Source organism: Staurois parvus, unplaced genomic scaffold, assembly GCF_062004578.1.
Source record: "Staurois parvus isolate SC_StPar_1 unplaced genomic scaffold, SC_StPar_1.0 ptg000063l, whole genome shotgun sequence".
Lineage (NCBI taxonomy): Eukaryota > Metazoa > Chordata > Amphibia > Anura > Ranidae > Staurois > Staurois parvus.
The window spans coordinates 1,458,132-1,471,025 of record NW_028317859.1 but is presented as its reverse complement, the minus strand read 5'-3'; the positions used below and the strand labels follow the sequence as shown (position 1 = coordinate 1,471,025).

At 43.7% G+C, this 12,894-nt stretch overlaps 1 protein-coding gene across 7 annotated transcripts in view; it reads left to right on the top strand.

Annotated features, from left to right (window-relative positions):
- ATP6V0A1 (ATPase H+ transporting V0 subunit a1) overlaps nucleotides 1-12,894 on the top strand; it is a 172,109-nt gene that overhangs the window by 59,984 nt on the left and 99,231 nt on the right. For 5 of the 7 annotated variants that reach the window (XM_089668780.1, XM_089668776.1, XM_089668773.1 and 2 more), the window contains 2 exons: nucleotides 10,496-10,602; nucleotides 11,158-11,284. In XM_089668780.1, coding sequence (XP_089524906.1) covers nucleotides 10,496-10,602; nucleotides 11,158-11,284 — 234 coding nt within the window. The remainder of the gene's footprint in view (nucleotides 1-10,495; nucleotides 10,603-11,157; nucleotides 11,285-12,894) is intronic. The other 2 variants (XM_089668779.1, XM_089668777.1) reach the window with 1 other exon arrangement.

Below are 12,894 nucleotides of genomic sequence, written 5' to 3'. Positions count from 1 at the left end.
TCGTTGGTGTCAGTGGGGGGAGGAATAGTGCCCCATCGTTGGTGTCAGTGGGGGGAGGAATAGTGCCCCATCGTTGGTGTCAGTGGGGGGAGGAATAGTGCCCCATCGTTGGTATTAGTGACACCAATGATTGGGCACTATTCCTCCCACTGACACCAATGATACTTACCTTGCTGACCCCTGCTCCAGCCTGGGCTCGCTCGCTCCCTCCCTCTCCCATGGTATAGACACTTACCGGTCAGATGTCTTCCTTCTCCGGCCGCTCTCCTCCTCTTCACTCGCTCGATCTTCACGGTGCCGCTCGGCTCCTCCTTTCCAAGCTCCACTTCCTCGCCGGTGATTGGCCGCCTGTGCGCCTCTCCTGAGCTACAGTTCCGGCGGCCAATCACCGACGAGGATTGATCCCGGGGGTGTGTCCAGATGACAGGGACGGCATGTCATCCCGCCCACACCTGGAGACGGATAGAGGAGCGGTGTCTCGGTTCCTAAGGCCATCGGAAATATGTGTTTTCCGATGGTCTTAGGCGACCCCTGGGAAAGTGTCGTTCGACCCCCAGGTTGAGAACCGCTGGTCTAGGGTATTTAGTAAGAGGCATGGCAAGTTTTTTGAAGTTTTAATTTTTGTCACCATTTTTTTGAAAAATTAGGAAATTAAATAAAATCAGTTTTTTTCAATTTATGTATTCATTACATACTGTCACAGGTGCAGTACAGCATCATCATATAATTGGTGTGGTGGTGATCAGGGATAATGACTGGTGACAGTATGTGGGGAAAATGAAATAGTTTTTAATTACATTTTTTTAAACTTTTTTTTTTTTTTTTTTTACTATTATACTTTCATCAAGTGCTTAAACTTAACCTCCCTTATTTACAGTCGTTTCTCACTATATGATTCTGTTCACAGAGAAAGTATATTATCTGGTAGACCTCATGCATGTTGCTAGTGTTTTTTCTGGCCCTAAACGTCACTTTTTTAGCCAGGACCAGCGCTTCCACTAGGCAAACTAGGCAGCTGCCTAGGGTGCACTGCCACCCAGGGGTGCCTGGGCACAGCACAGGTCGTCACTCTCTCTTTGTGGCTTATTAACCTCTTGTATGAATTCTTAATTTCTTTGCAAAGTCCCTCTTTCCTCATACTCTGGGAATGATGGTATCTTTACACAATTGTCTCACAGCCTGTCCACACACATGACCATTTAGTACTTATATATATTCCGTATTATATATGACAGTATTCCATGTAGCAGTGGCACGGCTCTCCCTAGGATGGGAAGTGGTAACATTAGCCCAGGACCCCGGGGTGGTCAACAGTGTCTGATCGGCGGATCAGTCCGTACATCTTTGGTACATCGTCCCAGTAACAGGGAGCTGGCTAGTGACCAAATGGGGCGTGTCCAGCGCTTGCTCCATCTTCTACACAGCTCGAGCCAATCAATAGGCAGGGGCATGCTCTGGTTGCAGGGTTAACCCTATGTGAGTAGGATGATCAGGGCCCGATGTGTATGAGAGGGAAGAGGTGGTATGCTGGGAGGCTGCCTGGACTCCACACCCCGGCAGGAGCCATCAGAGATGAGCTGAGCCTAGAAGGATGGCGGGTCATGGAGGTGACAGGAGGAGGAGGAGGGGGGTGGACAATGGTCGGTGTGCGGGGAGCGGATGCTGATTGACCGTTTGGGATTGATCGTGTGTCCTTCGGTGGCAGAGGGGGAGGAAGAAAGGACAGAGGAAGATGCCGGGTGTCTAGGGCCAGTGTAGCAGCTGAGCTTCTGTTCCTTCCACTGTTTCTCTCAGACTCAGTCCCTTACTGCAAGCTGGCTGGCAGCTGCTGAACACTGCAATTTTGTAATTCTATCTTTTTTTTTTTTTTTTTTTTTTTCTTTTGCGGTTTCTCTGTCTGATAATACAGTTAATAATATTTGGTTAATATATATTTTGCCTTTAATATTTGTACTGGTAGCATCTTATGGCACTTATTTTTGCAAATTAAAAGAAATTTACCAGGTTCATGTTTTGTTGATTTCATATTTTCTACTGGTTTTTTTTTAATTTTTTTTTTTTTTTGTGGGGTGTATGCTGAGAGACACAAAATTCAAAAGAAATGCATGTCTAACAAATGATGTACTGATTTTGCATGTTCATAAGGGAAATAAGTATTTGATCCCCTTCACAAAACATGACTTGGTACTTGGTGGCAAATCCCTTGTTGGCAATCACAGAGGTTAGACGTTTCCTGTAGTTGGCCACCAGGTTTGCACACATCTCAGGAGGGATTTTAGCGCACTCCTCTTGGCAGATCCTCTCCAAGTCCTTAAGGTTTGGTGGCTGATGTTTGGCAACTCGAACTTTCAGCTCCCTCCACAGACTTTCAATTAGATTAAGGTCTGGAGACTGGCTAGGCCACTCCAGGACCTTAATGTGCTTCTTCTTGAGCCACTCCTTTGTTGCCTTGGCCGTGTGTTTTGGGTTGTTGTCATGCTGGAACACCCATCCACAACCCATTTTCAATGCCCTGGCTGAGGGAAGAAGGTTCTCACCTAAGATTTGACGGTACATTGCCCCGTCCTCCGTCTCTTTTTATGCGGTGCAGTTGTCCTGTCCCCTTAGCAGGAAAAAACCCCCAAAGCAGAATGTTTCCACCACGTTTGTCAGTTGGGATGGTGTTTTTGGGGTCATAGGCAGCAATCCTCCTCCTCCAAACATGGCAAGTTGAGTTGATGCCAAAGAGCTTGATTTTGGTCTCCTCTGACCACAACACTTTCAACCAGTCCTCCTCTGCATCATTCAGATGTTTAGTGGCAAACTTCAGATGGGTCTGGACATGTGCTTTCTTGAGCAGAGGGACCTTGCGGGCACTGCAGGATGTCAATTCTTGTCGGCGTAGTGTGTTACCAATTGTTTTCTTGGTGACTGTGGTCCCAGCTGCCTGGAGATCATTGACAAGATCCTCACATGTAGTTCTGGGATGATTTCTCACTGTTCTCATGATCATTGACACTCCACAAGGTGAGCTCTTGCATGGTGCACTAGACCTAGGGAGACTGACAGGTGTTTTGTGTTTCTTCCATTTGCGAATGATTGCATCAACTGTTGTCACTTCTCACCAAGCTGCTTGGCGATAGTTTGGTAGCCCAGTCCAGCCTTGTGTAGGTCTACAATCTTGTCCCTGACATCCTTGGACAGCTCTTTGGTCTTTGCCATGGTGGAGAGTTTGGAATCTGATTGTTTGATTGCTCCTGTGGACAGGTGTCTTTTTTTTTATACAAGTAACAAAATGAAATTAGCAGCACTCCCTTTAAGAGACTGCTTCTAATCTCAGCTTGTTACCTGCATGAAGACACCTGGTAGCCACAAATCCTGCTGAATGATAGGGGATCAACTACTTATTTCCCTCATGAACATGCAAATCAGTGCATAATTTGTTAGACATGCATTTCTTTAGAATTTTTTGTTGCTATTCTGTCTCTCAGTGTTACAATACAGCTACCATTCGATTTTTAGACTGATCATTTCTTTGTGAGTGGGCAAACATTCAAAATTAGCAGGGGATCAAATACTTATTTCCTTCACTGTAGCTGGTCTTGTCTGGGGTGCAGAATAGTCTAGCACCGGCCCTGTTGCTAACCTTTGTGTCCATGCACACATAGGCATATACAGACATTTAGAGGCAGAAATCTGAATGTACCAAAACCGCATTCAGGAGAGGAGCTTTTGAGCAGAAAAAATGCCCGACATGAAATGAACACCCAAACACTTGATGTGCCTGAACGCATCTAAATGTAGCATCAAGAGCTCGTTCACACTTGACTAATTTCTAACTCTTGCCAAACACCCCTATAGCATTTGACAGGCGTTAGATGTTTGGGAAGCTTTTTTAACGCTCCTTAAATGACCGATGCATGTTTTTGAGGCGTTTGATGGGCGTTTGATAAGTGTTAAAACCACACCACAAATGCCTCTAATGAAGTTTAATGGTATTAACGCTCCACAAATGCCTTGCAACCTCCTCGCAAACACCTGCCTGGCGTTTGAGGAGCATCACCATAGACGTGAATGGGAGGTTTCAACTCTTCCTGACTTGACATGAGGCGTCCAATTTGCCGCAATGCTAACGTTTCAGTGTGAATAGCACTGTGTGCTGCCATGTGTAGAATTTTCATAGGCGTTTGAGGAGCGTCAAAAAAGCTTCCCAAATGCCTGTTTAACGCCTGCTAACAAAGCTAGTGTGAACTTTAGCCCAAGTGCATCTTTAACACTGTTTACTGTCAGCAGGAAGGCTTTCAGAAGAGCCTAGTAAGCATGAGGCCTAACACTACTGCTGGTATTCACATGGCTCCCTTCTTCATCTCTCCAGGAAAGCATAACTCATGCTGAAAAACAGACATTTCTAGTTCTCGGGATTGCCAGGGAAGCTCATTTCTATATTGAGGGTTTAGGTTGATTTTAGCAATTACAAACAACATTATTACAATATATTTGAACCAATTTACAATACATTCATGTAAATGTTTACTGTTTTGGACTGGAGCTGTTTAATAGTCCTTACTGCAGTTGGAATCTGACTACAGCCAATGAAAAAATGCATTTGCCATTCTTTATTGCTTTTTTTTTTATGTCCTCTGATGAGAAATACTTTCTATGACCTTGGTCTATAATGTTAACTTTGACTACCCTCTGGGAATGAGGATTAGGAAATCTGGAGAAAGACCGATCAGTCTTTTAATTGCTGGGAAGTAGAAACAGAATCTGCTTTCAAAGCCAGTGTGAACTAGGTCTTGCAAACAGACCTAGTTCACAGGGGCTTTTTTAACACTCCTCAAAATGCCTATGGAAATGATACTATGGGCAACACACAGTGCTGTTCACATTATCAAAACATGAAGTGTTAGCATCGCTTCAAAATTAAAGCCTCATATTGAGTCAGGAGGATCTGATGCCATTAGAGTTTATTATAGGCGATCGCGGTGCGGTTTTAAAACTTGTAAAACGCCTAAAAACCGCACATAGGGTGTTTGGGGAGCGGTTTTAAAGCTTGTAAAATGCCCTTACTAACGTTCATTGACGACTGTCTAATGCCCATGCTAACACTATAAGGGTGTTTTTGAGCAGTTAGAAATTTAGTCAAGTGTGAGCAAGCCCCAAAGGGAAAAGGTTTCACTTTTCTCTAGGTTTTCTGGTGTAATATTTGTACTGATCAGCACACAAGCCAAATGTGCAACTTTGTTTAATTTACATTGTCAGCTGGTTCCCTGATAACATTGGGAGGTGCTTACATTTGAAGATGACCCATTACACTTAGGGCTCAATCACACTTGACTGTTTTACCAACTCTTGCCAAACGCCCCTATAGCGCTTGGCAAGCGTTGGTCTGGCGTTTTTTAACGCTCGGAAAACGCCACATGCGTGATTCAGCGGCGGTTGCTAGGCATTTGCCGAGCGTTAAAAATGCCCTACAAACACCTATAATGAAGTTTGAATGGTGTTTCCGCAACCGCGTCGCAATCACACCGGAAACGCCGGCCGGGCGTTTGCGGAGCGGCACCATAGACTAGAATAGGAGGCTTCAACGCCTCCTGATTCGACCAGAGACGTCCATTTTGCCGTGCCGCGACGCTAACGCTCCCGTTAGAACAGCACCATGTGCTGCAATGTGCAGAATTGTCCGAGGCGTTTGGGAAGCGGTAAAAATGCTTCCCAAACGCCTTTCTGCCGCCTGCACACAACGCTAGTGTGAATATAGCCTTAAAGCGCTTTTACAGCGAAAACGTTTTACCTTTAATGCAGTCTCTGTATCAAAGTAAAAAATGTTTTGTCACGTGCTGCAATCCAGTGCTGTGCCTGGCTGCAGTCCTTTTACTCTGTCTCTTCTCTCAGGAGGACTGAGCAGCAGCTGAAGTCATTGGCTCCTGCTGTCAATGAAATCCTGTGAGCAGAGAGGCCTGGGGTGGGGCTGAGCCGCGCTGTGTGTTGTTTGTGTCAATACACACACACACACAACCTGGCTCAGGAGCAAGCCTGCACATCTGCCCCCATAGCAAGGAGACACAGAAGAGGAGGAGCTGACAGCGCCAGTGAGAGACCTCAGAAGACGTTTGGGGCCACTCTGTGCAATACAATACAACAGATCAGGTAAGTATAACGTGTATTATTTTAATACAAAAAAATTGCATTTAGAAACACTTTAATGGTTTTCCTTTCATTTCTAGCTCTGAAAGACCAGGTGAACAGCCTAAAGTGGTATTAAAACCAAAATCAAATATGTAATATATTGCAGCTTATCAATCATTAGATGTGGTTGCTGATTTAGTTTTCTATTCTTAGAATTCTTTCACCTGGTGATCTGGCCAGTACCACACTTCCTGTATTAAGAGTGCCCCCACTCTGGATGAAGGAGCCCAGGGAGCACCTTTGGACAGCAGCATTGGCAGTTGGGGAGGGGGGGGGGGGGGGGTAGATGTACTAGCAGATTTAGATACAATAGCAAATTGAAACCAAACTTTAGCTCATACTGCAGTCACAGAAGTAGTTACACAAACAGTTTTGTTTTTTTAATTTTGGGATGAAGGTTTTACATGAATAAATAAAAACCGGTCTTTGTAAGCCCCCATCAGTGGTAAATGGTTTGTCTTTGCACTTTAAAGTGATATTAAAGGCAAATTAAGGAAAAAAAAATATGTCCTACTTGGTGCTGTGTGCAGTGGTTTTGCACAGAGCAGCCCGGATCCTCCTCTTCTTAGGTTCCCCTCCTGAGCTCCTGGCCCCTTCCTCCTGCCAGCAGGTTGCTATGGGGGCTCCCAAGCTGCTGCTCTGCATGTCCATTCACACGCAGAGCTGCGGCTTGGCCCCACCACCTCTCTCCTCATTGGCTCACTAGCTGTGATTGACAGCAGCAGGAGCCAATGGCTGTCTCAGCCTATGAGGAGGGAGAGCCGAGGCACATCGCTGGATCGGAATGGGGCTGAGGGGGCTGCAAGAGCTGCTGCATACAGAGTTTTTTTTTTTTCTTTACCTTCATACATAGAAAAAAACCTTAAGACTTTAGAACCACTTTAATGCCTCATGCACACTGGATGTTTTCAATGCTGCCGTTGGGGCTGACTGTCTTTATTTCTTTTCTGCCTCTTAACGCCCCTGCATGTTAGCCTATGTGTCCATGTGCGGATGCTGCCTGGAAGAAAGGCGTCCAGGAGAGATGGCCAAACATCCAGTGGCATGAGGCCTTAACAGATACATTTGCAGGAGAGCTTTCCGATTTACTGGCCAAATCACCAGGCGAAAATGAAAGCAATCCTAAAAATGAAAACTAATGCAGCCACCACATCAAAAAATTGGTAAGCTGCAGTATAGTAAATGTTTGCTTTTGGGTTTAATACTGCTTTAAAGAATCAGAGAAAAGCCCTAAAAGCACGAGAGAATTAAAGTTAGTGCCAAAGAAACAAAACAACATAACGCAGTGATACGGAGGGGCGATCTTACCTCAAAAATGGTTCCTGCCTTCACATTCAGTGATTATTGTTTGCTAAACAGTGATTATATGATACAGTAAAGTTGGTACAGTGATTATTTATAGCTGCAGTGGGCTATATTTAGAGGATATTGTAGAGGTGTCTACGTGAGCTAGGTTTTAGCAGTCATTTTTGTTGTGCAGGTTAACAACGGACATAAACACCAACCATACTGCTTTTTGGTGGCTCTAGGGATTTATACAATGTTTCCCAGTATCTTTAAATTACCTTGTGAGGATAGAAATCTAGAAACTACCATTGTCGGTATGTTATAAACATGCAAGTTTGTAGATTGTCTTCCAGAACCTGGCATTAATACCTAGAGAGAATTGGTAATCTGGGATGACATACCTTTCCCAGATTAGTGACTCAAAGTAGTGGAATCAGGATTAGGATGACAGTCTTGAACCTTGCATCAAGTTAGCAGTTTCAACTCCCATATTTCTGGCCTTATATGTTTCTTTTAGATGCTGAGTACAGTAAATTAGTCATTTTCTACTACACATTAGGTTTCAGTGATTGATGAACAATTAAATGAGCTATAAATTACGTTTGTATGCTCATGGGTATAATTTTGAGCTCTCCCCAAATCCTTTACACTGCTATTCTGCAGCCCCAAACACCTTACTGTCTAGAAGTACCCTATGCCAACCCCCCAGTCCCCCCCCCCCCCGGGTCTATGTATTAATGCAGAGTACTTCCTTAAATATCGTGTACATATTATCAGTACATTCTAAATTTGTACTCCTCCTACTAACAATATCATTGACTTTTCTGTCTCACAGATACAGTTCCTTAAAAAGTATTCATACCTCTTGAAATTTTCCACATTTCGTCATGTTACAACCAAAATGTGATCGACCAACACAAAGTGGCACATGATTGTGAAGTGAAAGGAAAATGATAAATGGTTTTCAAATTTTTTACAAATAAATGTCTGAAAAGTGTGGTGTGCATTTGTATCCAGCTCCCCTGAGTCAATACTTTGTAGAACCACCTTTCACTAAAATTCCAGTTACAAGTCTTTTGGGGATGTCTCTACCAGCTTTGCACATCTAGAGAGGGACATTTTTTGCTCATTTTTCTTTGCAAAATAGCTCAAGCTCTGTCAGAATGGATCAAGAGTGCCTGTGAACAGCAATTTTCAAGTCTTGCCAAAGATTCTCCTTTGGATTTAGGTCTGGACTTTGACTGGACCATTTTAACACATGAATATGCTTTGATCTAAACCATTCCATTGTAGCTCTGGTTGTATGTTTAGGGTTGTTGTCCTGTTGGAAGGTGAACCTCCACCCCAGTCTCAAGTCTTTTGCAGACTCCAACAGGTTTTCTTCTAAGACTGACCTGTATTTGCTGCATCCGTCTTTCCATAAACTCTAACCAGCTTCCCTGCTGAAGAAAAGCATCCCCACAACATGATGCTACCACCACGTTTCACGGTGGGGATGGTGTGTTCAAGGTGATGTGCAGTGTTAGTTTTCCGCCACATAGTGTTTTTTGCTTTTAGGTCAAAAAGTTCAATTTTGATTTCATCTGACCAGATCATCTTCTTCCACATGTTTACTGTGTCCCCAACACGGCTTCTCGCAAACAGGACTTCATATGGCTTTTTTTCAACAATGGCTTTCTTCTTGCCACTCTTCCAAAAAGGTCAGATTTGTGGAGTGCATGACTAATAGTTGTCCTGTGGACAGATTCTCCCACCTGCACTGTGGATCTCTGCAGCTCCTCCAGAGTTACCATGGGCCTCTTGGCTGCTCTAGGTTTGCAGTTGTGCCATACTTTTTCCATTTTTGGATGATCGATAGAACAGCACTCTGTGAGATGTTCAAAGCTTGGGATATTTTGTTATAACCTAACCCTGCTTTAAACTTCTCCACAACTGTATCCCTGACCTGTCTGGTGTGTTCCTTGGTCTTCATGATGTTGTTTGTTCACTAATGTTCTCTAACAAACCTCTGAAGGCTTCACAGAACAGCTGTATTTATACTGAGAATAGATTACACACAGGTGGACTATATTTATTAATTAGGTGACTTCTGAAGGAAATTGGTTCCACTAGATTTTAGTTCAGGGTATCAGAGTAAAGGGGGCTGAATAGAAATGCACGCCACACTTTTCAGATATTTATTTGTAAAAAATGTTGCAAACCATTTATCATTTTCCTTCCACTTCACAATTATGTGCCACTTTGTGTTGTTCTATCATTTAACCTATTTAATCCCAATAAAATACATTTACGTTTTTGGTTGTAACATGACAATATGTGGAAAATTTCAAGGGATATGAATACTTTTTAAAGGCACTGTATGTTAAAATATGACTAGGTAAAATTTTTCTTTTCAGTTTTGTAGTGGTGAGGGATTAGTATACCTGTCAGGTTGTTGTTGCTGCCTGTGCCCATTAGGGAGATTAACTCTCTTTGTTTGTCCTATTTACCATTATCCTCTAAAGTGACAGTGAAAGAAAATCCCAAATTTTGGGTTGTCACCAACCAGGGATTCCCTGACTTTGGACAGATTTACACTTCCTGTTTTGGCTATGGAACAGGAAGTAAAAGAAAATCTCCCTGAAAGGACTCGGATGGCACAAAAAACCTGATGGTTTATAACCCTGCTCTACTCTAACCAAAATGAAAACATGTTGCCTTTTAGTTCTACTTTAATTGTTTGAAGAGCCAGTAGCCATTTTAAGTAGGCTGACCAGATAAACTTCTGAACTGAGTACCAGGGGTACTACCAATTTTATTTTATTTATTTATTTTAAGTTACAATGGCTATCTGGCTCCACATGGTTGTCCAGTCTATAGAACATGTGCATTATAGCATACATTAGAAAAAAAAAATTCTAATGTGCATTTGCCTTGATACATAGATGTCACCCCCTGATCCTTGTGTCCCACCTTCTTCCTGGCTGTAACATCTGCTCCTCATGGCCCCTGCATGCCACTAACTGCTTTGATTAGTTTATTAATTGGTTTGTGAATTCAGGCTCAATTACATCATCATCAGCAGATGGCGGATCCTGACCTGCTTGAAGAGTCGTCATCTCTCCTGGAGCCCAGTGAGATGGGAAGAGGAGCCCCGCTGAGACTAGGGTATGTGCAATTGTCCTTTACATTTATACTATTTACATACATGTTCAGGGGCGGACTAACAACTCATGGGGCCCCCGGGCAATAGGGGATCATGGGGCCCCTGTGTCCTCCCCCACACCCAAAAAAGCCTATGAAAAAGCCAATGAAAAGTACCTGGGGCATCTCATGGGGCCCCCTACTGACCCCGGGCCCTCGGGCACTGCCCGAGTGCTCGAATGGTCAGTCTGCCCCTGTACATGTTATACCTAACTACACAGAACTTAAGCCTACTATAGATATAACATGACTGTTGGATGTAGGGATTTGATCCAGCAACAAACTTTTTCTTTTCTCCCAGCATGTCTTCTAAATATAATTTTCTCTTTATAAAGTTTGAATATGTTCCTCACCTTATCAAGCTGTTTGCTTCTTCTAATCTTTTTTTTAATTTAAAGTTTTTTTTTTTTTTTTTTTGTTTTTTTTTACTTTAAAATTTTAAGTATATCACTGCAGTTGCAGCTCACCTCTTAATAAAATGTAACCTGTGTATTTCATAATAAACTGATATATTTACAGTTTTGTTGCTGGAGTCATTAACCGAGAGCGGATCCCCACTTTTGAGAGGATGTTATGGCGCGTTTGCCGTGGCAATGTGTTCCTTCGACAGGCAGAGATTGAAAACCCATTGGAAGACCCAGTGACGGTAAGAGAATGCCTTATGTGTTTATTGTTAAGTGTGTTCTGTTGTAGTGTGTTTTTTGAATATTAGACAGTAGTGTAGCATTTTTGACACTGTGGTGTGTTTGTGGCAGGAGTTGAATAAGTACTCTACATTTTAGAAGCAAGGGCATTAAATCTAAGTCAGGAAACATGAGTGTCCACTGAACCCAGCCAACTCCGAAAACCTAGATGGCATTGTATTTTAAAGAACCTTATTGATCTGGCTTTTTTTTTTTGTTTTTTTTTTAGGTAACTTGTATGTATTATGGTGTTATTAAAAGAAATACTGTAGTTCACAATAAAATACCTGTGTGAGAAACCTCAGAGCTTTTCTGACTCCTGGGCTGTATATCTTTTTCTGGGTTTGGAGAATGACAGCCTTAATCTGAAGCTTCTCACAGTGATTTGCTCTTTGTCAGTTTACCAAATGGGACCTGCCTGTTCTTCCAGAAAAAGCAGCCATTAGCACAGTGGTAGTCAACTTTCTTGATATGACATCACCAAAGGACCACATGTGAATAATCTGTGTCTGAAACAGCAGACCCACAACAGGATATAGTCAATGACTCTGGGTATGATACAAGAGATGGTCACAGACCGTGGACATGGTACAGGACATGGTCATAGACTGTGGACATAATAGAAGAGATGGCAGAGACTGTGGATACAATAAAGTGATGGTCAGAGACTGAAAACATGGTACAGGATATTGTCAGAGACTATGGCATAATACAGGAGGTGGTCAGAGACTGAACATGCAGCAGGAGACTATCAGAGACTTTGGACATGCTGCGGGAGGCTTTCAGAGACTGTGGACATGCTTCGGGAGGCTTTCAAAGACTGTGGACATGCAGAAGGAGGCTGTCAGAGACTGCAGACATGCTGCGGAAGACTTCGATACCATGAACATGCTGCGGAAGACTTCGATACCATGAACATGCTGCGGAAGACTTCGATACCATGAACATGCTGCGGAAGACTTCGATACCATGAACATGCTGCGGAAGACTTCGATACCATGAACATGCTGCGGAAGACTTCGATACCATGAACATGCTGCGGAAGACTTCAATACCATGAACATGCTGCGGAAGACATTTAGACTGTAAACATGCAGCAGGAGACTATCAGAGACTGTGGACATGCTGCGGGAGGCTTTCAGAGACTGTGGACATGCTGCGGGAGGCTTTCAGAGACTGTGGACATGCTGCGGGAGGCTTTCAGAGACTGTGGACATGCTGCGGGAGGCTTTCAGAGACTGTGGACATGCTGCGGGAGGCTTTCAGAGACTGTGGACATGCTGCGGGAGGCTTTCAGAGACTGTGGACATGCTGCGGGAGGCTTTCAGAGACTGTGGACATGCTGCGGGAGGCTTTCAGAGACTGTGGACATGCTGCGGGAGGCTTTCAGAGACTGTGGACATGCTGCGGGAGGCTTTCAGAGACTGTGGACATGCTGCGGGAGGCTTTCAGAGACTGTGGACATGCTGCGGGAGGCTTTCAGAGACTGTGGACATGCTGCGGGAGGCTTTCAGAGACTGTGGACATGCTACGGGAGGCTTTCAGAGACTGTGGACATGCTGCGGGAGGCTTT